Source organism: Thalassophryne amazonica, chromosome 17 (genome assembly GCF_902500255.1).
Source record: "Thalassophryne amazonica chromosome 17, fThaAma1.1, whole genome shotgun sequence".
Lineage (NCBI taxonomy): Eukaryota > Metazoa > Chordata > Actinopteri > Batrachoidiformes > Batrachoididae > Thalassophryne > Thalassophryne amazonica.
In genome coordinates this window covers 67,127,094-67,153,733 of record NC_047119.1, presented here as the reverse complement: position 1 = coordinate 67,153,733, position 26,640 = coordinate 67,127,094, and the positions used below count along the sequence as shown (strand labels likewise).

Here is a 26,640-nt window from a genome sequence, read left to right as displayed (position 1 = left end):
AGGTTGTTGTTCCACTAAACATGGCAGCAAAACTGTAAACTTAATGAGTGATCAGAGACCACCTAAGCAAGAAGCATGATGTCAATATTCGTGACAGCAATACCGTGTGTGAGATCCAAATCCAGGGTATTTCCACTAATGTGCGTTGAATCCTGAATGCGATGCTGAAATTCTAATGCATCCACAAGTTCCATAAATATGAATGTTAAAGTCACCAATAACCAGAATAATATCTGCACTAGTCGACAAGTTAGAGATGAATGCACCAAATTCATCTAAGAATTCAGAGTATTGGCCCGGGGGCCTATATACAGTGACAAAATAATACAGCTAATTTTTATTCTTCTTATCTTGGCAATACGTAGTATCATGGGCAGAGCAGAGGATCAGATGCTCAAACGAGTTCTATTTGTGACCCCCAGCAGCTAATAAACTAAACCTAGATTTATAAATAAGAGCAACACCCCCGCCTTGCTTCGCATCATGAGGGACGTAGCTAAATGTGTACAGCGGTGGGCAGGCCTCATTTAAGGGGAGAATAGCCGTAGGTTTAAGCCAGGTTTCACATAACCCAATCATATCTAAGTGATGATCCATAATTAGATCATTAATCAGCAGTGCTTTTTAGGACAGTGATCTTATGTTAATGAGACCCAGTCTAAGGACCTCAGTGGGGTTGACAGTTGGACTGTTTGGATTTAGGGGTGCTTCAGTTTTTTTAACTTTTTTTTTTTCTTTTTTGAGATGGGGTGACAGTTTGCATAATGGATGACTTGGGTGAAAGTATTCAAATCTATGACCACCATATTGCCTCAGTAACTGTGGCAACATGGAATGGAATGGAATGAGATTTATTATCATTGTCATTACAAATGCAACAACAACGAGATTACATTTACACTCCAATTACCTCAAAATACAGCAATTAATCCACAGTTATTACTTGTTTATCATAATAATGGCACACATCAAAATGAAAGACAACACGTATACATTTGACATTGTTTATGTGCTCTAAACTTGAAATAATCCGTCATCCGAATTGAGGCAAAGTGGGTGAAGGCCGCAGCACACGTGAGTCGCGCCGCCATCACCAACATCAGTGGAGCTACAGTCATCAAGTTATTGCGAATGGTGCTAACATAATAGTTACATGATACTAATGTTTATTTCCCCTATCGCGTTGGACAGTTTAACATGGACAGGGGCTCACTTTTGGAGCCAACCTCAAGTGGCCATTCAAGGAACTGCAAGATGTAGCACTTCTGTGTTTGCTTCGTATTTCAGCACCAGAGGTGGTTGTCACTTGATGTTACCATGGATATCCAATGGAATTTCTCCACAGTTTCTATTTGTAGATAACAAATATTTATAAATAACTTTCCTTTTACTGTAAAACTACACATTTATTGGTCTCCTTTTCTTTTTGACTGTACAGTTGTGGTTCTTTCTGCTTCAAAAGACATGATGATTTAACACCAGATGTGGTAAAAAAAAAAAAAAAAAATGAACGAGTGAGCCTGATGACTCATTAGTCCTCGGCTGCACCAAGGGATCCTGTTAATTTGAATCATGTTGTTATGGTCCAGTGTGATCCCTGTGTCGTTCTTCTAACTGTGTGTGTGTGTGTCTCCCATGTTTTGTCTCTCACTGCTCTCAGATTAAGGAGGGGTCATATCTGGGCCCCTATTGTGTAGTAAGTAGTATCTTGTCTAGTCCACTTTCTCTCTCAAAGGCTGAACTCATTTCCCCCTGGAGCTCATTTTGGTGCTTTTGCTTTCCATCTTGACTTTTTTTTTTTGGTCCTAGAGTTATGAGTGTTTTTCTTTGGCGGAGATATGCATTGTGTGAGTGCTGTAGTTTATTTGTAGCCTAAAACGCATTGAGTTGATGCCCTCGTTCCAACAGTGTGCTTAAATATTTTCTACGCCCAGTAGTTCCCAAATTATAAGTGTTAACCAACCAGCCAGCAAACACTTTAGTTAGGTCCCATTAAAAAAAAAAAAAAAAAAAAAAAAAAAAAAAAAAAACCAACAACAAAACATTAGTTTATCATCTTTGACATCAGAAAAAAAGTGATGAGGAAGGGCGGGTTTATTTATTTATTTTCTTAGAAACTCGAGAGGCGTCTGATCTATTACGACGTTTCACTGCTCAACAAGCAAGATTATTCCAGGTGTTTGTCTAAAATACTCCAAACTAGAGCACCGCGTTCATAGAGCGCAAACATCCTAACGGATCAGACGCCTAATGTTGCATTAGACGCGCTGAGTCAAACTCTCGTTGGATTTAATATTGTATGCTAACGGCGTTAGTGCTTTTTGCAGCTGTTGGTAGCTTCACCCATTAGCTACACTTAATGTATGATTACTGTAAAAAATGCGTGGCTCATAACTTTTAATGTCCACAACAAAGTAAACTCTTAGGGGAACCACCGCACAGTCCCCAAAAATATGATTCGATAAACACCCGAACCCAGGTTAGGTGGTTTGTCTCTTGCAGATATTCTTCAGTCACAAATCACTTCTGCCACCCACTCCACCCTGCCTGCACTCTCTTCTTCACTTCTCTACCACACTCTCCATTACTTTGGACAGTTAATCCCAAGTATTTAAACTCATCTACTCACCACTTCTACTCCTTTTAACTGCACTATTCCACTGGGCTCCCTCTCATTCACACACATGTACTCAGTCTTGCTTCTACTGACTTTCATTCCCCTTCTCTCCAGAGCATATCTCCACCTTTCCAGGCTAGACTCAACCTTCTCTCTACTCTCACTGCAGATCACAATGTCATCCACAAACATCATAGTCTGTAGTGATTCCTGTCTGATCTCATCCATTAACCTGTCCATCACTATTGTGAACAAGAAAGGACTCAGTGCTTATCTTTGGTATAATCCCACCTCCACCTTGAATGAGTCCATTCCCACTGTGCATCTCACCTTTGTCACACTATTCTTGTACATCTCCTGTACTACCCTCGCATACTTCTCTGCCACTCCAGACTTCATCATACAATACCACAACTCTTCTCTTGGCACCCTATCATAAGCTTTCTCTAAATCCACAAACACACAGTGTCACTCCTTTTGGCCTTCTCTATACATCTCCATTAGTATTCTCAGAGCAAAACACTGCATCTGTAGTGTTCTCTCTCTGCACGAAACCACATTGCTGCTCACACATATTCACCTGTTTTCTAAGCCTAGCTTCTACTACTCTTTCCCATAACTTTACGCTGTGGCTGATCAGCTTTGTCTCTGTATTTTCTGCAGCTCTGCACATCACTCTTGTTCTTAAAAATAGGAACCAGCACACTTCGTCTCCACTCCTCAGGCATCCTCTCACTTTCCAAGATTTTATTAAACAATTTGGGTAGAAACTCCACTGCCATCTGCCCTGAACATTTCCATACCTCCACTGGATTGTCATTTGGACCAGCCGCCTTTCCACTCTTCATCCTCTTCATAGCTGCCTTCATTTCATTCTTACTAATCTCTTGCACTTCCTGATTTACTCTCTCCACATCATCCAGCCTTTTCTGTCATTTTCTTCATTCATCAGTTCCTCAAAACGTTCCCTCCACCTTCTCAACACACTCTTCTCGCTTGTCAGCACATTACCATGTGCATATTTTATCACCCTAACGTGCCGCACATCCTTTCTAGTGCTGTCCCTTTTGTTTCATATTAATGTGAAACATTATTGTGAATGTCTGCAGAGGTAAAATTACAAAATTGTCACTGTCCAACTACTTATGGACCTTATTGTACTTACAGTATGAGCATACTTCAACACGTCACAGAGCTAAGATTTGTTCTGGCATTATTTTACAATATAGTCTCCCTGAACGTCCACAAATGTTCAAGGTTCACTGTCCCTTTGTGGAAGGTCACAACTTGAGCCTCCAGCTGCTTTTGTTTCTGGGTGAAGCAAGATTTTTTTTGTAGTACCCCCTCATAGCTTGATGTTTCTTTGATACAAGTGTGTCCACCTTCTTATAATCACTCTGCTCTGTTTAATATCTTCAGTATGGATAAAAATGGCACCATGACCATTGACTGGGATGAGTGGCGTGATTACCACCTCCTGCATCCGGCTGACAACATTCCTGAAATCATCCTTTACTGGAAACACTCTACGGTAAACTCTTGTCTCCTTCGATCTGCAGGCAGCAGCATCACAGCAAACATTAGAGCAGCTAGTCTGATTTATTTTCTGTGAGAGCTGCCATGAAGAACACAAGTGGTGGAGTAACCACTTTTTAGACATCTCAGCACTCATTATTTAGCGCTGAGTGCACAGCTGTGCAACGGCAAAGTTGTCAAATTCTTTAATTTTTAACTTTTTTTTTTTTTTTTCCATCATTACGACCAGCTCCATTAAAGTATATTTGGTGGAAAACACCTGAGCTCCTGTGACAGTAGAATTTGTAGCTGTAGAAATAATGAGTTTTGATGCCTCTTGCTGCAGTAAATATGCCGCTAAATACTTTCACATACCTATAAAAAAAAATGACTTCAGATTTACTGATACATATGTGACATATGTAAATATGTTATTTACATATGTCACATATGTCTCTTCATCTGCAACTATGTAATGGCTGAGTGGATCCTTCGTTTGATTGGTGGCTTGTATGCCACGTGACATGGATTATTCATACCATTTGCCATTGGGTTTAATTTACCGTGCAATAGTTATTTTTAGCATGCAATTTTGGTACTATATGAAATGTGCTATTGCACACCCCAACCACTGTGTATGCTCACATCTACTGGTGGCGGCATTTAGCTAAACATGGCGGAGCTTGTTTTGCTGGCAGACAACGAATTGAAGGAGTTACTTGACACTACTAATTCTTCAAACACAAAAAAAACAAATCCACCACGCTGTAAGCCATCTAGAGGCACGAAGAGCTGTTAGGATGAAGAGGATAACGTTAGGATGAAAAGCTGGTCAAATTTCCAACGCGATTTTTCGGTGGAGTGAGGAAAGCAGATGGCAGTCTGTACTGAACTTGGCACAACGGCATCATGAACTACATCGTCAGGATTGTTTTTTGCAAGTTGACTGAGAACAATTTTGGACTCCTGTTTAAAGCTCGTGTTGGACTGTTAAACACCAGTGACAAACACCAAACTGTAAGTCCCTTTTCTGCTGTTTATAAAATAATAAAATATCAAATGACAAGGATCTATTTTCGACGTTATACAAAACAAATAATGAACATTTTTCATTCTTTCAGTGGAATGAATATTCGTTTTGCAGTTGTGAATCTCGCACCGTCTTGCGGTCCATGACTCACGCAGGAGGTTGGTTTCACCAGAGTTCCATTTTAGGGCATAATGTAAACAAACCTCGTGAAGTACAGACAACAACACAACATTGGCTCACAGCAGAAGTTCATCACAGGTGCTACATCTCTTCTACAATAACCTTTTCAAATTGAGAGAAAGGTGTCATGATCATAATTGCTCATGAACTCGCTGATGTGGTGCCATCCACATCCTCGCTAGCTATTATTTACATGGCTTTGAAATGCTGGAACTCTGTTGGTGCCGCGGTGCATTCTGGGAAACACAGGGGGATTATGGTAAACGTTAAAGTACCGAATTTCATTCTGTGAAAGATGGAACATACCATTCAACTCATAAACATTCATTATTTGTATACTATTCTACTCGTACTGTTTATTCTGCAGACTAGCGTTCTTGTCTAGTTACTTTACCCACAGCAGGAAAAGTCTTTTTATACCTATAGAACAAGTAAAAATATGCTGTTACGGAATGATGGCCCAATCCACAAAAAAATACCAGTCAAGCTGTCTAAAATTACAAAAATGAAATCACCAGAGATAGAACTCTGAAATAATCTGTCAGAATGTTTGGACACACTTTCCCGTTCAGTTGGTTGCTGTGTCACTGTCAGGTTTCCCTGTTGTTCCTCTGACTGATGCTCACACCTTCTGCATCATCACCTCTGCAGATCTTTGACGTCGGAGAAAGTTTGATAGTGCCTGATGAGTTCACAGCAGAAGAAAAGCAGACAGGCATGTTGTGGCGACACCTAGCAGCTGGAGGAGGTGCAGGTGCAGTGTCTCGAACGTGCACTGCACCACTTGACAGGCTCAAAGTGCTCATGCAGGTAAAATACTACACATAATATACAAAATACAGTATTATTCTGCATTGTGAGCTCTCTGCCTTGGTGTACGTGTGTGTTTGAGAGATTAAAGTGCACAGGTTGATGAAAGTGATTTGCGATATGATAAACGTATGGTCTCATAAAGGTCAGTCGGGTCCGTATGTATTTGGACAGTGACCTGTTTCGCCACTTTCCACAACCAAAATAGCGTTAGAATTAAGATATTCTTGTCATGCAGCCTTTCAGCTTTAATTCAGAGGGTTCAAAAACTTGATGAATTTAGCCATTTAATGGCCACACAGCAGATATTTTGTATTATTTTTTGTTATTTTGTCTTTTTATTTTTTGAGAAGCTCAGCATGTGTTCTGTGTTACCACAGTGTTGACAGTATTGTATGCCACCCGTCATGCTAAATCCATTACAATCACAATTACACTATACAATATTTATTTATTTATTGAAGAAAAGAAATTGAGCTTGGCATAATATCTATTTTTTTTATTGTATATCAGACAATGCCTTTGCAAAATTTGGTGCTTTTACAATAAAACAATTGTTTAACATGTCTGGCCCACTCTGTTTTATTTGACATTAAATATTAACTGCCTGTTGTAGTTATTATATATGGTGTGTAAAGGGGAAACGAGCCAGCAGACGTGTGGAACTCGCTCTTCTTCTCAGCCCCTCTTTGAAAACACTCTGCGGGCTGTCAGCAGAAGTTGAAGCAAAGCACAGAAACCTGCTCTGAAAGCAGTAGCTTGCAATAAATTTCAAACTGTGCTGTCACTTGCAATCAACACAGCAGTCCTGTGAAGTGGCAGCTACACGCGCAGTGGAGTTTTCCAGTGGATTGTGTTGATAAAAGATCATCATTTAGAAAACTGAACAAAAACATGTCATCCTTGTATGATATGCTAAAATATACATGATACAACCACCACCAGATGCATGCAGTGATCCATGTGCAACTTTATTTGCACAGTAAAAAAGAGGCAAAAAAAAGTATTAACAGGGAGGAAAAAGTTTCCACAGATTAATAAGAAATGTACAACTCACAGTATTATGGGAGGATATAGGAGGATAAATCAAACTGTAATACACTTGTGCTCAAAAGTTTACATACTCCGGCAGAATTTTAGATATTTTTCAGAGAATATGAATGACTCAAAAACTTATTTTTCACTCATGGTTAGTGGTTGGGTGAAGCCATTTAATGTAAAAAAACAAAAAAAAAAACTGTTTACTCTTTTTAAATCATAACAATAACAGAAACTAGCCAAATGACCCTGATCAAATGTTTACATACCCTGGTGATTTTGGCCTGATAACATGCACACAAGTTGACACAAATGGATTTGAATGACTACAAAATGTAACCATTCTCACCTGTGATCTGTTTGCTTGTAATCTCTGTGTGTGCGTGTGCGTGTGCGTGTGTGTGTGTGTGTGTGTGTGTGTGTGTGTGTGTGTGTGTGTGTGTGTGTGGTCAGTGAGTTTCTGGACTCCTGACAGACCCTTGCATCTTTCATCCAGTGCTGCACTGATGTTTGAGTGACGTCTCTGTATACCAGGCAGCTATGGAGGATCGCTAACTGTATTATAAATGACCATTCACACCCGCTACATAGGGAATTCCAGCAGTTTACAGTCCCGAAGTGCAGAACAAAGTGCGACAGGAACAGTTTTGTTCCAGCTGCTGTTATTCAGATGAATAAATCATCGAATAAAGTTTGCACTATTTTAGGTGGTTGCCAGGCTATGGTCTAGTGTGGCTCTGAGCATTTTCATGTCTGTGTCAGGTTTTTGTGTGCGTGTCAGAGTTGTCCTATATGTTTAATAAGTTGGATGCTCTCTGTTACTGCATCACAAATCTACCTATAGGTATCAATAAAGTAACCTGACCTGATAGGGAAAGCAAAAGAATTGTCTTGTGAAATACAGGACTCTCTGAGAAAAGTGGTGTGGCTGTTTCAAGATGCACAATAAGGATGCACTTGAAGAAAAATGGGCTGCTTGGTCAAGTTGCCAGAAGAAACCCATTACTACGCAAATGTCACAAAGTATCCCGCTTATAAACAGCACAGAACAAAGTCATTTGGAGTAATGAGACCAAAATTGAAATTTTTGGCCACAACCATAAACATTACATTTGGAGAGGAGTCAACAAGGCCTATGATGAAAGGTGCATCCTTCCTACTATGAAGCACGGGGGTGGATTGCTGAAGTTTTGGGGATGTGTGAGCTACCAAGGCACAGCAAACTTGGCCAAAATTGATGGCAGGATGAATGCACCATGTTATCAGAAAATACTGGAGGAAAATCTGCACTCATCAGCTTGGAAGCTGTGTATGGGACGTAGGTCGTTCCAACATGACGATCCAAAACGCAAGGCCAAATCAACCATTCACTGGCTACAGCAGAATAAAGTGAAGGTTCTGGAGTGGCCATCTCAGTCTCCTGACCTCAATATCACTGAGCCACTCTGGGGAGATCTCAAACGTGCAGTTCATGCAAAACAGCCCAGGAATTTACAGGAACTGGAGGCTTTTTGCCAAGAAGAATGGGCAGCTTTACCATCAGAGAAAGTAAAAAGCCTCAACCACAACTATCACAAAAGACTCCAAGTTGTCATTGATGTTAAAGGGAGAAATACACAGTATTAAGAACTGGTGTATGTAAAATTTTCACCAGGGTCATTTGTATAGTTTCTATTGTCATTATGATTTAAAAAGAGTAAACACAGTTTACTCGGCCAACACAGCTGGCCAAGGTTATTAATGAATTCTATATCACTTGTTTGTGTACGTGTGGTGATAAAGAGAGTGCAGTTTAATAGTAAAGTTGTGTATCACACACGCATGCATGCGTGTTCACACACAAACACACAGTGGACCATTTCACAATTTTAAAGAAACATTTCTCTCATGGAGGAACGTCTGGATCTGCATGATCACAAATATGAACTTTTGTTTTTTTTTTCCTCTCGTCAAAAGCTGTTTTCACTGTTTTGGACACCTTTTATTTTTGAAATACTTTGAAAACCAGAGAAATGCAAGCAAAACCACAATGACTTTGACAGAATTAAATATAACTGTGGCACTTACTGTGTCTGGTCCTCCCAGGTTCACGCTTCCAAGAGCAACAGCATGCGTATTGCTGGTGGCTTTGCCCAGATGATCAGGGAGGGAGGAGTGAGGTCACTGTGGCGAGGAAATGGCATCAATGTCATCAAAATCGCCCCTGAGTCAGCAATCAAATTCATGGCCTATGAACAGGTACGTAAGAGAGGAAAAGACAAAGAAACTCAGCTGTGAAGAAACTGTTTATTATATGCATCATAAATTTGATGTCATGTGTGTCACATGTTTCTGTCAGATTAAACGATTAATTGGAAGTAGCCAGGAAGTTTTGGGCATCACAGAACGGTTTGTGGCAGGTTCTCTGGCTGGAGTGATTGCTCAGAGCAGCATCTACCCCATGGAGGTAGGACACCAGTTAACACAAGGCTGATGATCAAAAAGTGTTTCTTTCAACATCACGGGGGGGAAAATGCCAGGACAGACATGAGTAATGCCTCACTGGCACATAAAATAGTTTAATCTATTAGACAAAAGTATCACAAAAAAAAAAAAAAAAAGTATCCATGTCATACAATCAATAACAAGCCCTTGGATAATAATCATAGAATCATCCAATTTCAAATACTTTGCAAAATTATTATGAGCACTTTTGCAAACTTTAACCATGTAATCATCATTTGTAAATGATACAGTTAGGGCAGAATGCTATTATTTGTCAAATTTTGAGTTTGTATCTACAAGTAGGCAATAAAAATAAGACACAGAAAACAAAAGTCAAATGATTGCCAGCAACACTTCTGTTAAACAGAAATGTTGAAATTACAGTAAAATGTACCAATCCAAAGGAAGTGAAATAATATAAATTTTCACTAAAGGTTTTACAGAGAAAGTAGTTTTTAACATTTTTTTCCCTAAATTATTATAATCACATATCTTCAATAAAGCCATGGCACTAAAAGTTCAGAAAATTTCAATGAAAAAAATGTTAAATTGTTAATGTGGACATAAGCCTTTATATAACGAGGTATCTATATTTAATTACTGTCATTTACATATTTTTTTAAAATATGGGAAAATAATCATCCATCCATTTTCTTCCGCTTTATCCGGAGTCGGGTTGCGGGGGCAGCAGCTCAAGCAAAGCTGCCCAGACCTCCCGATCCACACACACCTCCTCCAGCTCCTCCGGGGGAACCCCAAGGCGTTCCCAAGCCAGCCGAGAGATGTAGTCCCTCCAGCGTGTCCTGGGTCTTCCCCAGGGCCTCCTCCCAATGGGATGTGCCCGGAACACCTCTCCAGCGAGGCGACCAGGGGGCATCCGGAAAAGATGCCCGAGCCACCTCAACTGACTCCTTTCGACATGGAGGAGCAGCGGCTCGACTCCGAGCTCCTCCCGAGTGACCGAGCTCCTCACCCTATCTCTAAGGGAGCGCCCAGCCACCCTGCGGAGGAAACTCATCTTGGCCGCTTGTATTCATGATCTCGTTCTTTCGGTCATGAGCCAAATCTCATGACCATAGGTGAGGATTGGAACGTAGATTGATCGGTAAATCGAGAGCTTTGCCCCCTACTCAGCTTTCTCTTCACCACAACGGTCCGATACAGCGACCGCATCAAATCAAATCAATTTTATTTATATAGCGCCAAATCAAAACAAACAGTCGCCCCAAGGCGCTTTATATTGTAAGGCAAAAGCCAAACAATAATTACAGAAAAACCCCAACGGTTAAAACGACCCCCTATGAACAAACACTTGGCGACAGTGGGAAGGAAAACTCCCTTTTAACAGGAAGAAACCTCCAGCAGAACCAGGCTCAGGGAGGTGCAGTTTTCTGCTGGGACTGGTTGGGGCTGAGGGGAGAGAATCAGGAAAAGACATGCTGTGGAAGAGAGCAGAGATCAATCACTAATGATTAAAAGCAGAGTGGTGAATAAAAAGAAACACTGGGTGCATCATGGGAAACCACCCAGCAGTCTAAGTCTATAGCAGCATAACTAAGGGATGGTTCAGGGTCACCTGATCCAGCGATAACTATAAGCTTTTTCAAAAAGCAAAGTTTTAAGCTTAATCTTAAAAGTAGAGAGGGTGTCTGTCTCCCTGATCTGAATTGGGAGCTGGTTCCGCAGGAGAGGAGCCTGAAAGCTGTAGGCTCTGCCTCGCATTCTACTCTTACAAACCCTAGGAACTGCAAGTAAGCCTGCAGTCTGAGAGCGAAGCGCTCTATTGGGATGATATGGTACTATGAGGTCCCTAAGATAAGATGGGACCTGATTATTCAAAACCTTATAAGTAAGAAGAAGAATTTTAAATTCTATTCTGTAATTAACAGGGAGCCAATGAAGAGAAGCCAATATGGGTGAAATATGCTCTCTCCTTCTAGTCCCTGTCAGCACTCTAGCTGCAGCATTTTGAATTAACTGAAGGCTTTTCAGGGAACTTTTAGGACAACCTGATAATAATGAATTACAATAGTCTACTTTTAAGATTAGGCTTAAAACTTTCCTTTTTGCTAAAGCTTATAGTTAGGGCTGGATCAGGTGACCCTGAACCATCCCTTAGTTATGCTGCTATAGACTTAGACTGCTGGGGGGTTCCCATAATGCACTGAGTGTTTCTTTCTCTTTTTGCTCTGTATGCACCGCTCTGCATTTAATCATTAGTGATTGATCTCTGCTCCCCTCCACAGCATGTCTTTTTCCTGGTTCTCTCCCTCAGCCCCAACCAGTCCCAGCAGAAGACTGCCCCTCCCTGAGCCTGGTTCTGCTGGAGGTTTCTTCCTGTTAAAAGGGAGTTTTTCCTTCCCACTGTCGCCAAGTGCTTGTTCACAGGGGGTCATTTTGACCTTTGGGGTTTTTACGTAATTATTGTATGGCCTTGCCTTACAATATAAAGAGCCTTGGGGCAACTGTTTGTTGTGATTTGGCGCTATATAAATAAAATTGAATTGAATAAATTGAAATGCAAAAAAGCAGTCCTACATATTTGCTTAATATGCGCATTGAAGGACAATCCTGATCAAAAATGACTCCAAGATTTCTCACAGTATTACTGGAGGTCAGGGTAATGCCATCCAGAGAAAGGATCTGGTTAGACACCATGTTTCTAAGATTTGTGGGGCCAAGTACAGTAACTTCAGTTTCATCTAAATTTGAAAACAGGAAATTAGAGGTCATCCATTTCTTTATGTCTGAAAGACATTCCTGCAGTTTAACTAATTGGTGTGTGTCCTCTGGCTTCATGGGTAGATAACGCTGGGTATCATCTGCGTAACAATGAAAATTTAAGCAATGCTTTCTAATAATACTGCCTAAGGGAAGCATGTATAAAGTGAATAAAATCGGTCCTAGCACAGAACCTTGTGGAACTCCATAATTAACCTTAGTCCGTGAAGAAGACTCCCCATTTACATGAACAAATTGTACCCTATTAGAGAGATATGATTCAAACCACTGCAGCGCAGTGCCTTTAATACCTATGGCATGCTCTGATCTCTGTAATAAAATTTTATGGTCAACAGTATCAAAAACTGTACTGAGGTCTAACAGGACGAGCACAGAGATGAGTCCACTGTCTGAGGCCATAAAAAGATCATTTGTAACCTTCACTAATGCTGTTTCTGTACTATGATGAATTCTGAAACCTGACTGAAACTCTTCAAATAGACCATTCCTCTGCAGATGATCAGTTAGCTGTTTTACAACTACCCTTTCAAGAATTTTTGAGAGAAAAGGAAGGTTGGAGATTGGCCTGTAATTAGCTAAGATAGCTGGGTCAAGTGATGGCTTTTTAAGTAATGGTTTAATTACTGCCACCTTAAAAGCCTGTGGTACATAGCCAACTAATAAAGATAGATCGATCATATTTAAGATCGAAGCATTAATTAATGGTAGGGCTTCCTTGAGCAGCCTGGTAGGAATGGGGTCTAATAGACATGATGGTTTGGAGGAAGTGACTAATGAAAGTAACTCAGACAGCACAATCAGAGAGAAAGAGTCTAACTAAATACCAGCATTACTGAAAGCAGTCAAACATAAAGATATGTCTTTGGGATGGTTATGAGTAATTTTTTCTCTAATAGTTAAAATTTTATTAAAGTTAAACGAATACTTGGCTCAATAGAGCTCTGACTCTTTGTCAGCCTGGCTACAGTGCTGAAAAGAAACCTGAGGTTGTTCTTATTTTCTTCAATTAGTGATGAATACTAAGATGTCCTAGCTTTACGGAGGGCTTTTTTTTTTTATAGAGCAACAGACTCTTTTTCCAAGCTAAATGAAGATCTTCTAAATTAGTGAGATGCCATTTCCTCTCCAGCTTACGGGTTATCTGCTTTAAGCTGCGAGTTTGTGGGTTATACCACGGAGTCAGGCACTTCTGATTTAAGGCTTTCATTTTCAGAGGAGCTACAGCATCCAAAGTTGTGCTCAATGAGGATGTAAAGCTATTGACGAGATAATCTATCTCACTCATAGTTTAGGTAGCTACTCTGCACTGTGTTGGTATATGGCATTGGAGAACATAACAAAGAAGGAATCATCCTTAAACCTAGTTACAGCGCTTTCAGAAAGACTTCTACTGTAATGAAACTTATTCCCCACTGCTGGGTAGTCCATTAAAGTAAATGTAAATGTTATTAAGAAATGATCAGACAAAAAGGGGTTTTCAGGGAATACTGTTAAGTCTTCAATTTCTATGCCATATGTCAGAACAAGATCTAAAGTGTGGCTAAGGTGGTGGGTGGGCTCATTTACATTTTGAGCGAAGCCAACTGAGTCTAATAATAGATTAAATGCAGTGTTGAGGCTGTCATTCTCAGCATCTATGTGGATGTTAAAATCACCCACTATAATTATCTTATCTGAGCTAAGCACCAAGTCAGACAAAAGGTCTGAAAAATCACAAAGAAACTCACAGTAACGACAAGGTGGACTATAGATAATAACAAATAAAACTGGTTTTTGAGACTTCCAATTTGGATGGACAAGACTAAGAGTCAAGCTTTCAAATGAATTAAAGCTCTGTCTGGGTCTTTGATTAATTAATAAGCTGGAGTGGAAGATTGCTGCTTATCCTCCTCCTCGACCCGTGCTACGAGCATTCTGACAGTTAGTGTGACTCGGGGGTGTTGACTCATTTAAACTAACATATTCATCCTGCTGTAACCAGGTTTCTGTAAGGCAGAATAAATCAATATGTTGATCAGTTATTATATCATTTACTAACAGGGACTTAGAAGAGAGAGAACTAATGTTTAATAGACCACATTTAACTGTTTTAGTCTGTGGTGCAGTTGAAGGTGCTATATTATTTTTCCTTTTGAATTTTTATGCTTAAATAGATTTTTACAGGCAACGTCTCTACGGCGATGGGGTATTGGGGGGATGGCAGGGGTAGAGAAGCTGCAGAGAGGTGTGTAAGACTACAACTCTGCTTCCTGGTCCCAACCTTGGATAGTCACGATTCATAGGGTTTAATAAAACTGGCCAGATTTCTATAGATGAGAGCAGCTCCATCCAAAGTGGGGTGGATGCCGTCTCTCCTCACAAGACCAGGTTTTCCCCAGCAACTTTGCCAATTATCTATGAAGCCCACCTAATTTTTTGGACACCACTCAGACAGCCAGCAATTCAAGGAGAACATGCGGCTAAACATGTCACTCCCGGTCCGATTGGGGAGGGGCCCAGAGAAAACTACAGAGTCCGACATTGTTTTTGCAAAGTTACAGATGTACAGGGGGCTTCTGTTTAGAACTATGCTTCTTCCTCATAGTCACCCAGCCGGCCTGCTTTCTCGGCTGCTCGGGAACTGCTGGGGGACAGCTAACGGCGGCTAAGCTACCTTGGTCCGCACCAACTACAGGGGCCTGGCTAGCTGTAGGATTTTCCAAGGTACCGAGCCGAGTCTCCAATTCGCCCAGCCTGGCCTCCAAAGCTATGAACAAGCTACACTTATTACAAGTACCGTTACTGCTAAAGGAGGCCGAGGAATAACTAAACATTTCACACCCAGCGCAGAAAAGTGCGGGAGAGACAGGCTAAGAGCTAATAGCTGTGCTAAGCTAGCGGATTCCTAAAAACACACAAAGTGAAGACTGTGAAAATAATTTAGAGATGATTCAGCAGAGAGGTTGCTTTAGTTAAGGCACGTGAAGATTACACTGTGAAATAAATCGTTATCTAATTATCTAGATCAATCTAACTACGCAGATTAAACAGCTAACAGATACAGCAAAACACCGCTTTGCCCCAGAACAGGAAGTGATACAATACCGCAGTGAGACCCAACCACTGCATCACTGCAGATGTTGCACCGATCCATCTATCGATCTCACGCTCCATCTGTCCCTCACTCGTGAACAAGACCCCGAGATACTTAAACTCCTCCACTTGAGGCAACGACACTCCACTGTCCCGAAGAGGGCAAAGCACCTTTTTCCAGTCGAGAACCATGGCCTCGGATTTGGAGGTGCTGATTTTCATCCCTGACGCTTCACACTCGGCTGAAAACCACCCCAGTGCAAGCTGAAGGTCCTGATTTGACGAAGCCAACAGAACCACATCGTCCGCAAACAGCAGAGACGAGATTCTGTGGTTTCCAAACCAGACCCCCTCTACACCCTGGCTGCGCCTAGAAATTCTGTCCATAAAAATAATGAACAGAACCGGTGACAAAGGGCAGCCCTGGCGGAGGCCAACGTGCACTGGAAACAGGTTTGACTTACTACCGGCAATGCGAACCAAGCTCCCGCTGCGGTCGTACAGGGACCGGCTAGCCCTTAGCAAAGGACCCCGGACCCCGTACTCCCGGAGCACTCCCCACAGGATGCCCCGAGGGACATGGTCGAACGCCTTCTCCAGATCCACAAAACACATGTGGACTGATTGGGCGAACTCCCATGAACCCTCGAGCAGCCGATGGAGCATGTAGAGCTGGTCCAGTGTGCCGCGACCAGGACGAAAACCACACTGCCCCTCCTGAATCCGAGGTTCGACCATCGGTCGAATTCTCCTTTCCAGTACTCTGGAATAGACCTTACCGGGGAGGCTGAGGAGTGTGATTCCCCCTATAGTTGGAACACACCCTCCGGTCCCCCTTCTTAAACAGAGGGACCACCACCCCGGTCTGCCAATCCAGAGGCACTGTCCCCGATCGCCACGTGATGTTGCAGAGGCGTGTCAGCCAAAACAGTCCCACAACATCCTGAGACTTAAGGTACTCAGGACGGATTTCATCCACCCCAGGAGCCTTGCCACCGAAGAGCTTTCTGACCACCTCGGTGACTTCGGCCTGGGTAATGGATGAGTCCACCTCTGAGTCCCCAGTCTCTGCTTCCTCTTCAGAAGACGTGACGATGGGATTGAGGAGATCCTCGAAGTACTCCTTCCACCGCCCGACAACATCCCCAGTCAGGGTCAACATAATCAAATCATAATAATATAATAATAATAATAATAATCAAATCAAATCATTTTTATTTATATAGCGCCAAATCACAACAAACAGTTGCCCCAAGGCGCTTTATATTGTAAGGCAAAAGCCATACAATAATAATACAATAATAATAATAATCATAAAATAATAAAATGTAATTTTTATGTACAAGAGAATATAAATGTAATTTGCCATTATATGTGCAACACCTGGAATAAAAGTTGGTTTATTAATTTAACATATTTAAGATAATGACTACATTTTCACAGGGTTTTACATCCAGTTAAAATAAAATAGAAAACTACTGGGGGAGAAAGATGTTTTCAGTTAAATTTACATTTATTTTAATGCAGTGTTGTCAATTTTAGTACAAGAGAGACTTTGATTGTAATTGTTAAGTAAATTTTTGTATATTGAATTTTATTGTATATGGGCAAAAATAAAAATGTTCTGCACCCCTAAAATAACTTAAATACAACCCCTGGCAAAAATTATGGAATCACCGGCCTCGGAAGATGTTCATTCAGTTGTTTAATTTTGTAGAAAAAAAGCAGATCACAGACATGACACAAAACTAAAGTAATTACAAATGGCAACTATCTGGCTTTAAGAAACACTATAAGAAATCACGAAAAAAAATTGTGGCAGTCAGTAACGGTTCCTTTTTTAGACCAAGCAGAGGGAAAAAAATATGGACTCACTCAATTCTGGGGAATAAATTCTGAAATCACCCTGTAAATTTTCATCCCCAAAACTAACACCTGCATCATATCAGATCTGCTCGTTAGTCTGTATCTAAAAAGGAGTGATCACACCTTGGAGAGCTGTTGCACCAAGTGGACTGACATGAATCATGGCTCCAACACGAGAGATGTCAATTGAAACAAAGGAGAGGATTATCAAACTCTTAAAAGAGGGTAAACCATCACGTAGTGTTGCAAAAGATGTTGGTTGTTCACAGTCAGTTGTGTCTAAACTCTGGACCAAATACAAACATCATGGGAAGGTTGTTAAAGGCAAACATACTGGTAGACCAAGGAAGACATCAAAGCGTCAATACAGAAAACTTAAAGCAATATGTATCAAAAATCGAAAATGCACAACAAAACAAATGAGGAACGAATGGGAGGAAACTGGAGTCAACGTCTGTGACTGAACTGTAAGAAACCGCCTAAAGGAAATGGGATTTACATACAGAAAAGCTAAACGAAAGGCATCATTAACACCTAAACAGAAATAAACAAGGTTACAATGGGCTAAGGAAAAGCAATCGTGGACTATTCAGTGATGAATCTCGAATCTGCACTGGGCAAGGTGATGATGCTGGAACTTTTGTTTGGTGCCGTTCCAATGAGATTTATAAAAATGACTGCCTGAAGAGAACATGTAAATTTCCACAGTCATTGATGATATGGGGCTGCATGTCAGGTAAAGGCACTGGGGAGATGGCTGTCATTACATCATCAATAAATGCACAAGTTTACGTTGATATTTTGGACACTTTTGTTATCCCATCAATTGAAAGGATGTTTGGGGATGATGAAATCATTTTTCAAGATGATAATGCATCTTGCCATAGAGCAAAAACTGTGAAAACATTCCTTGCAAAAAGACACATAGGGTCAATGTCATGGCCTGCAAATAGTCCGGATCTTAATCCAATTGAAAATCTTTGGTGGAAGTTGAAGAAAATGGTCCATGACAAGGCTCCAACCTGCAAAGCTGATCTGGCAACAGCAATCAGAGAAAGTTGGAGCCAGATTGATGAAGAGTACTGTTTGTCACTCATTAAGTCCATGCCTCAGAGACTGCAAGCTGTTATAAAAGCCAGAGGTGGTGCAACAGAATACTAGTGATGTGTTGGAGCGTTCTTTTGTTTTTCATGATTCCATAATTTTTTCCTCAGAATTGAGTGATTCCATATTTTTTTCCCTCTGCTTGGTCTAAAAAAGTAACTGTTACTGACTGCCACAATTTTTTTTCCTGATTTCTTATAGTGTTTCTTAAAGCCAGAAAGTTGCCATTTGAAATGACTTTAATTTTGTGTCATGTCTGTGATCAGCTTTTTTTCTACAAGATTAAACAACTGAATGAACATCCTCCGAGGCCGGTGATTCCATAATTTTTGCCAGGGGTTGTACAATGTGTTCAGTGAGGCTTTGTTTTGCATCCTGAGTGAAATTTTGGTTTCTAGTGTGAGAGAAGTCCCATTTTATATATCACAAAAGCATTGTCCCACGTGTCCAGTTGACAAGTTTGACAACACCAAATGTTTAAATGTCAAAGCTTGCACGTTAAATTGTACTATGACCTCTAACTAGGATGAGTAGTGACGTCACCTGCTGAGTAACAGACTCAGTGTAAGTGAGTGTATAATTGAGGGTCATAACAAGCATCTCAGAAAGGAAGACGCATGCAAAATTAATATCTATTTAACACTAAAGTGTTCCTGTGACTCGTAAATGAATGGTAATTATATCACACACGTCACCTGTGTTGTTCTGCCTCAGGTCCTGAAGACACGATTAGCTCTGAGGAAGACCGGCCAGTACTCGGGCATCATGGATTGTGCCAAACATATCCTCAGGAAGGAGGGTGTGACTGCGTTTTACAAGGGCTATGTTCCCAACATGCTGGGCATCATCCCCTATGCTGGCATTGACTTGGCTGTCTATGAGGTGTGCTGTTATTATCTTGTACTTGAGTTTTTGTTTTTGTTTTTAATTTGATTTGATCTTGGTCTGACTTGCTCTCTTCTCTTATATCAGACTCTGAAGAATTCGTGGCTGCAGCGGTTTGCCACAGACAGTGCAAATCCAGGAGTGTTTGTGCTTCTGGCTTGTGGGACAACTTCCAGCACGTGCGGCCAGCTTGCCAGCTATCCGCTAGCCCTGGTCAGGACTCGAATGCAGGCGCAAGGTACGCTACGGTGAAAGTCTAGCATAGGATTTAGAGCACTGTGGATACCTGAACCATTATTCATCTAGTTAGTAGACTGACCTGCAGTCATTCATGTTATTACATCCACTCGTCCCTAAGTGTATATGGATGCTTAGCTGCAATGTTTCTGTCTTTACATGTTGGACATTTCTCAGTTCTGCTTTTTTTTGTTTTCTCCTGTTATTGTTAGTGTGGCTGAAGCAGATGGTCACTCCACTGAGTCTGGTCTGTTTGTGGTTTCTTCCTGTAATCAAAAAAACACCTGATGGAGTTTTTTGTTACCACTGTTACTAATGTGGTTGCCTTGGGGATAGGTAGGGTGTGACCTTACTCGTGCGTAGTGCATTGGAGTGATGTAGGTTGTGATTTGGCGGTATATGTGCTATGACGTCCGTACTGGTCCCTGCCAGTCTACAGATGCACCTGTTGCTTTCAGTCACAACGGTTCAGCTGTTCACTCTACAATCGGGCTGCACAGCTTTATCGTGGTGCAAAAAAAAAAAAGTAAGCATTATTATTTTTAAGATGTGAAATTTCAGCTACAGTTTGCCAGAGGGCACTTAGGCGATTCAAACCTTGATTTACTTTCCCGTTTAAAAATTGTTCTCTGATTGACTCCACCATGAAGCTATATAACTGGTTGTGCAAAAAAAATAAAAGTTGTACTGTGCAAAGTTTCTCCAATTACATCTACAGAATCATATAACTACTTCAGAGTTGTCTGGGTGGGTTGATGGCTTCCCTCACTAGTCAACTTCTAGCACAGTCTCTCAGGTTTGAGAACTGATTTGTTTTACAGCACCGTACCATTTCTATGTTTTGATGATTGGTGGAAATGTAGTCCAAGACATATTCGGTGATTTGAAAATGTTCATGTCTCCATCCCCAGATTTGTCAAAAGAAAACTGGCTGTAAAAGTGATCATTTATATAAACAATAATCCTGATATATAGTTTGTCCAATCACTTATGACCTCTAAAAAGGGACTGTAATAATAATGATAATAATAACAATTATTATTTATATACGACTTTCAAGTAGACAAAAATTGTCAGTGATCAAACAAAATTTTGCATTCATAAGAACAATTTAAAGCACCAAATTCAAGTAAAACATGCAATAACTGATAAAGTAAATGATAAAACCATGAAAAATTACAGCAGAGTTGGTATAAATCAACTGTCTAATATAAACAAGTAAACTGTTCTGTTCGATAGGCCGCGTCTTGATAGTAGGGAACACATAAAAGACGAGTGGACACGTGGCCCTCGAACATGTACAGTATGTTGGGCTAAATCTGTGTATGTCACTCAGGAAGCGAAACCAGACATTATGGAGATGTAAATTCAAATATAAGCAACATTTGCTCACTATTTTTACTGCACTTCCTCTCTTCACTGACAGAATACAAAATGCTTCAAAATTATTCATTGTAAACAATGGCATATTTAACTTTACTTTGTGTTTTCTTCTGTAGGAATAAATGTTTCTATGCGTGACAGGTGGACAACACACAGACACACATAATGACGTCTGTGTGGGACAATACGCAGATGTCTGGATTACCTGGGATCTGAGTAAATCGGGCCCAAACTGTCTTGTCCAAGGACACAGACAAGTAGCAGGATTCAAACCCGGGTCTACAGATTGTCAGGCAAGCTCCTTCTCTATGAAGCTACCTGCTCTACCAGAGTGCAGATTATAGCAGATCGTAAACAAGCGACATTCATTATTTAGAAGCCAGTTATGCAAATCTGGGGGTGGATTTGTACAAATACACAGTAATAATAATAATAATAATAATAAATCTTTCTGGGGGGTTTTTTTTTTACCTACTTTAAAATATTTATTTTTCTAGATGTAGAAAGACAGGATTACAACAACAACACAAGTTACACTCAACAAAAATATAAATGCAACACTTTTGGTTTTGCTCCCATTTTGTATGAGATGAACTCAAAGATCTAAAACTTTTTCCACATACACAATATCACCATTTCCCTCAAATATTGTTCACAAACCAGTCTAAATCTGTTATAGTGAGCACTTCTCCTTTGCTGAGATAATCCATCCCACCTCACAGGTGTGCCATATCAAGATGCTGATTAGACACCATGATTAGTGCACAGGTGTGCCTTAGACTGCCCACAATAAAAGGCCACTCTGAAAGGTGCAGTTTTATCACACAGCACAATGCCACAGATGTCGCAAGATTTGAGGGAGCGTGCAATTGGCATGCTGACAGCAGGAATGTCAACCAGAGCTGTTGCTCGTGTATTGAATGTTCATTTCTCTACCATAAGCCGTCTCCAAAGGCGTTTCAGAAAATTTGGCAGTACATCCAACCAGCCTCACAACCACAGACCAAGTGTAACCACACCAGCCCAGGACCTCCACATCCAGCATGTTCACCTCCAAGATCATCTGAGATCAGCCACTCGCACAGCTGCTGAAACAATCGGTTTGCATAACCAAAGAATTTCTGCACAAACTGTCAGAAACCGTCTCAGGGAAGCTCATCTGCATGCTCGTCGTCCTCATCGGGGTCTCGACCTGACTCCAGTTCGTCGTCGTAACAGACTTGAGTGGGCAAATGCTCACATTCGCTGGCGTTTGCCACGTTGGAGAGGTGTTCTCTTCACGGATGAATCCCGGTTCACACTGTTCAGGGCAGATGGCAGACAGCGTGTGTGGCGTCGTGTGGGTGAGTGGTTTTCTGATGTCAATGTTGTGGATCGAGTGGCCCATGGTGGCGGTGGGGTTATGGTATGGGCAGGCGTCTATTATGGACGAAGAACACAGGTGCATTTTATTGATGGCATTTTGAATGCACAGAGATACCGTGACGAGATCCTGAGGTCCATTGTTGTGCCATACATCCAAGAACATCACCTCATGTTGCAGCAGGATAATGCACGGCCCCATGTTGCAAGGATCTGTACACAATTCTTGGAAGCTGAAAATGTCCCAGTTCTTGCATGGCCGGCATACTCACCGGACATGTCACCCATTGAGCATGTTTGGGATGCTCTGGACCGGCGTATACGACAGCGTGTACCAGTTCCTGCCAATATCCAGCAACTTCGCACAGCCATTGAAGAGGAGTGGACCAACATTCCACAGGCCACAACTGACAACCTGATCAACTCTATGCAAAGGAGATGTGTTGCACTGCATGAGGCAAATGGTGGTCACACCAGATACTGACTGGTATCCCCCCCAATAAAACAAAACTGCACCTTTCAGAGTGGCCTTTTATTGTGGGCAGTCTAAGGCACACCTGTGCACTAATCATGGTGTCTAATCAGCATCTTGATATGGCACACCTGTGAGGTGGGATGGATTATCTCAGCAAAGGAGAAGTGCTCACTATAACAGATTTAGACTGGTTTGTGAACAATATTTGAGGGAAATGGTGATATTGTGTATGTGGAAAAAGTTTTAGATCTTTGAGTTCATCTCATACAAAATGGGAGCAAAACCAAAAGTGTTGCGTTTATATTTTTGTTGAGTGTATATACTTAGTCATAATAATAGTTTCCAGAGGACAAAACTCACTATGGCATACAAGATATGATAAATTTAAAGCTGTACAGCCTTTCAAACTTCACAAAACTGACAAAATTTAGCTTCTACTGAAATGCAAGCATTATAATGTAGGTTTATTTTTTGAAATGTGATGCAAAATTACAGCTCATTTGAATGAAGAAACCATATTCTTCTTCCCCGTCATAGAACCCATGGCGGAAGCCCCTATGGGTTGTCTGCTGAAAGATGGACTGTCGCCCCAGTCTGAGGTCAAGAGCGCTCTGGAGCAGGTTTTCATCCAGGATGTCTTTGTACATTCATCTTTCCCTCAATCCTGACTAGTCTCCTAGTTCCTGCCACTGAAAAACATCCCCACATCATGATGCTGCCACCACCATGCTTCACTGTAGGGATGGTTTTTCCTAACATGACGCCTGGCATTCACGCCAAAGAGTTCAATCTTTGTCTCGTCAGCCCAAAGAATTTTGTTTCTCATGGTCTGAGAGTCCTTCAGGTGCCCTTTGGCAAACTCCAGGTGGGCTGCCATGTGCCTTTTACTAAGGAGTGGCTTCCGTCTGGCCAGTCTACCATACAGGCCTGATTGGTGGATTGTTGCAGAGGTGGTTGTCCTTCTGGAAGGTTCTCCTCTCTCCACAGAGGAATGCTGGAGCTTTGACACACTGATGATCGGGTTCTTGGTCACCTCCCTGACTAAAGCCCTTCTCGCCCGATCACTCAGTTTAGATGTGCTGCCAGCTCTAGGAAGAGTCGTGGTGGATCTGAACTTCATGTCTTTTTCCTGATTCTCTCCCCTCAGCCCCAACCAGTCCCAGCAGAAGACTGCCCCTCCCTGAGCCTGGTTCTGCTGGAGGTTTCTTCCTGTTAAAAGGGAGTTTTTCCTTCCCACTGTCGCCAAGTGCTTGCTCACAGGGGGTTGTTTTGACCGTTGGGGTTTTTCTGTAATTATTGTATGGCTTTTGCCTTACAAAATAAAGTGCCTTGGTGCAACTGTTTGTTGTGATTTGGTGCTATATAAATAAAATTGATTTGATTTGATTTGAACTTCTTCCATTTACAAATGATGGAGGTCACTGTGCTCTTTGAGACCTTCAAAGCAGCAGAAATGTTTCCCAGATTTGTGCCTCGAGACAATCCTGTCTCGGATGTCTACAGACAGTTCCTTTGACTTCATGCTTGGTTTGTGCTCTGACATGCACTGTCAACTGTGGGACCTTATATGTAGACAGGTGTGTGTCTTTCCAAATCATGTCCACTCAACTGAATTTACCTCAGGTGTAGAAACATCTCAAGGATGATCAGTGGAAACAGGATGCACCTGAGCTCAGTTTTGAGCTTCATGGCAAAGGCTGTGAACACACATGTACATGTGGTTTCTTAGTTTTTTCTATTTTTAATAAATTTGCAAAAATCTAAAAAGGAAAAAAAAAACTCTTTTCACATTGTCATTATGGGGTATTGTTTTAGAATTTTGCATGGAAAAAATTAATTCCATCCATTTTGGAATAAGTCTGTCACATAACAAAATGTAGAAAAAGTGAAGCGCTGTGAAAACTTTCCGGATACACTGTAAATGCAGCATCTGTATGCATCCTACTATAGCCAAAATTATGTACACAAATTAATTATTTATTTGAATCATATGGTAATTGACACACATTGCTGCCTCAATCGTCTTGGCTAACAAATTACAGCTGTAGCTGTTTGTAAAAAAAAAAAATAAATAAATAAATAAATAAATAAAACGCATTCATTACTAATACCATTATTAATGTATTTGATAGCACATTTTATAAATTGTTGGCATGGTAAACAGGGGACTGCTGCTGGGGGAAAAAAGTGTAGAGAAATATTTGAATACAGAAAGTGTAAAGAGAAAGAGGTTGGGGACGGGGGGCATAGGTCATCTCCTGATGACTCTTGTTTCTTCATTAGTTCGAGCCTGTTGTGGTGGTGTACAAAAATCACCACTGCCCAAATACCTACAGCTTTGTGCTCATTTGAATTTGGTTGGTAGTTTAAAAACTGCATCTCCTCATGAAAGTGTTATTTTGACTAATATTTCAAAAGTGGAGCCTCCTGGTGGCTGAAAGAGGATGATATTCATATACGTGGTGATTCATTTTCAAAGATTTTACCATTTTATCATAAAATGGGTGATTATCATCCTCCAGAAAGCCACACATCTTGGTGCATTGTTTTTGATGAGTCTGTATTCTCATTATGTTCTTCAGCTACCCAGGAAGGAGGCCCTCAGATGACCATGATGGGCCTGTTCAGGCACATAGTCAGGACTGAAGGTGCGATGGGACTCTATCGAGGCCTGGCGCCTAATTTTATGAAGGTCATTCCATCCGTCAGCATCAGCTACGTAGTTTATGAACACCTGAAGATCACCCTCGGGGTCCAGTCAAAGTGAGGACGATGGGGAACAAGAGAAGAAGATCTAAAGGTCATTTTCTGAAGCATTCTGGAGACCAGTGTTGGCTTCTAAGAAACAAGCAACTGGGTTTTGGAGGTAAACCAAATGTTGATGATCTGAAAGTTTGAAGGATGTCAAAGCGTGGGAGTGAAGATATATCTGAGGAAAGCTATATTCTGGTGTTATTTGAAATACAGTTTTATTTAAATTGTAGGCTTTGGTATTCAGCACTGGTTCAGAACTCCATGTTTAGTTCTACATGCTGATTTTTGGGTCCTGATGACGCGTTTAGTGTTGAATCACTTGAAGAATGTTAGATTTGTGGCAGCAGCTGTACGTCGATGAATCAGGAATCCTTCATTGGACTGCTGAAGAAATGCAATCATACATTTTCCATGAATCCCTGCTGGGAGATGCAAATATTCCAAAGATCTACAGGTAATGCTGTGAAAAGCTTTTGTGTTTCATGACATATTTCCCACATTTTTTGTAAACATTTAATAAAAAAAGTCAACCTGAGTAAACACAAGATACAGCTTTTAAATGATAGTTTCACTCACTGAAGGTAACAAGTTTTCCGACACCAGCTGGAGTGAAGAACTAACCCAGTTAAATTGATAATTATGTCATATTAAACACGTCCACCCGTGATTGCAGCTCTGCCATGTGACTGAACATGACTTAAATATAAACATTAACCAGGCTAAAAGCCTTGAGGGAAATGACTATACCACCTTCAAAGGAAATACAAAAAGAGATGGATTAAGTATTGGAATATGTTCTGGATCTTCATTGGATCACAGTGAGAGTCAATAATCACCAAAAGGAGAAAAATTGGATTGCTCTTGAGTCATCCAAGGAGTGAATGGCCTACAGGATTTCCATCAGGAACACACCAGTGCCACCAAAACATTCCAACAGAATATCGAAGGAACTGTAGGTATCAGTTAACCACAGATGACGTCAGCCACGAGTCCACCAAGACATAAACGCATCATGGGAGAGTGAAACACTGGGGGAAAACGCATTCTGCTGTAGCTGACTTTAAAAGCATTCCTAAAAAAGGTATG

General features: G+C 41.1%; 1 protein-coding gene across 2 annotated transcripts in view; it reads left to right on the top strand.

Annotated features, from left to right (window-relative positions):
- The window catches only part of slc25a25b (solute carrier family 25 member 25b), an 85,089-nt gene extending 59,017 nt beyond the window's left edge, over positions 1-26,072 (top strand). The window contains exons 4-11 of one of the 2 annotated variants that reach the window (XM_034191622.1): positions 1,661-1,696; positions 4,037-4,148; positions 5,994-6,152; positions 9,276-9,428; positions 9,529-9,636; positions 19,173-19,340; positions 19,431-19,581; positions 25,383-26,072. In XM_034191622.1, coding sequence (XP_034047513.1) covers positions 1,661-1,696; positions 4,037-4,148; positions 5,994-6,152; positions 9,276-9,428; positions 9,529-9,636; positions 19,173-19,340; positions 19,431-19,581; positions 25,383-25,567 — 1,072 coding nt within the window. In that variant the 3' untranslated portion in view covers positions 25,568-26,072. The remainder of the gene's footprint in view (positions 1-1,660; positions 1,697-4,036; positions 4,149-5,993; positions 6,153-9,275; positions 9,429-9,528; positions 9,637-19,172; positions 19,341-19,430; positions 19,582-25,382) is intronic. The other variant, XM_034191623.1, reaches the window with a different exon arrangement.
- The last annotated feature ends 568 nt before the right edge of the window (positions 26,073-26,640 follow it).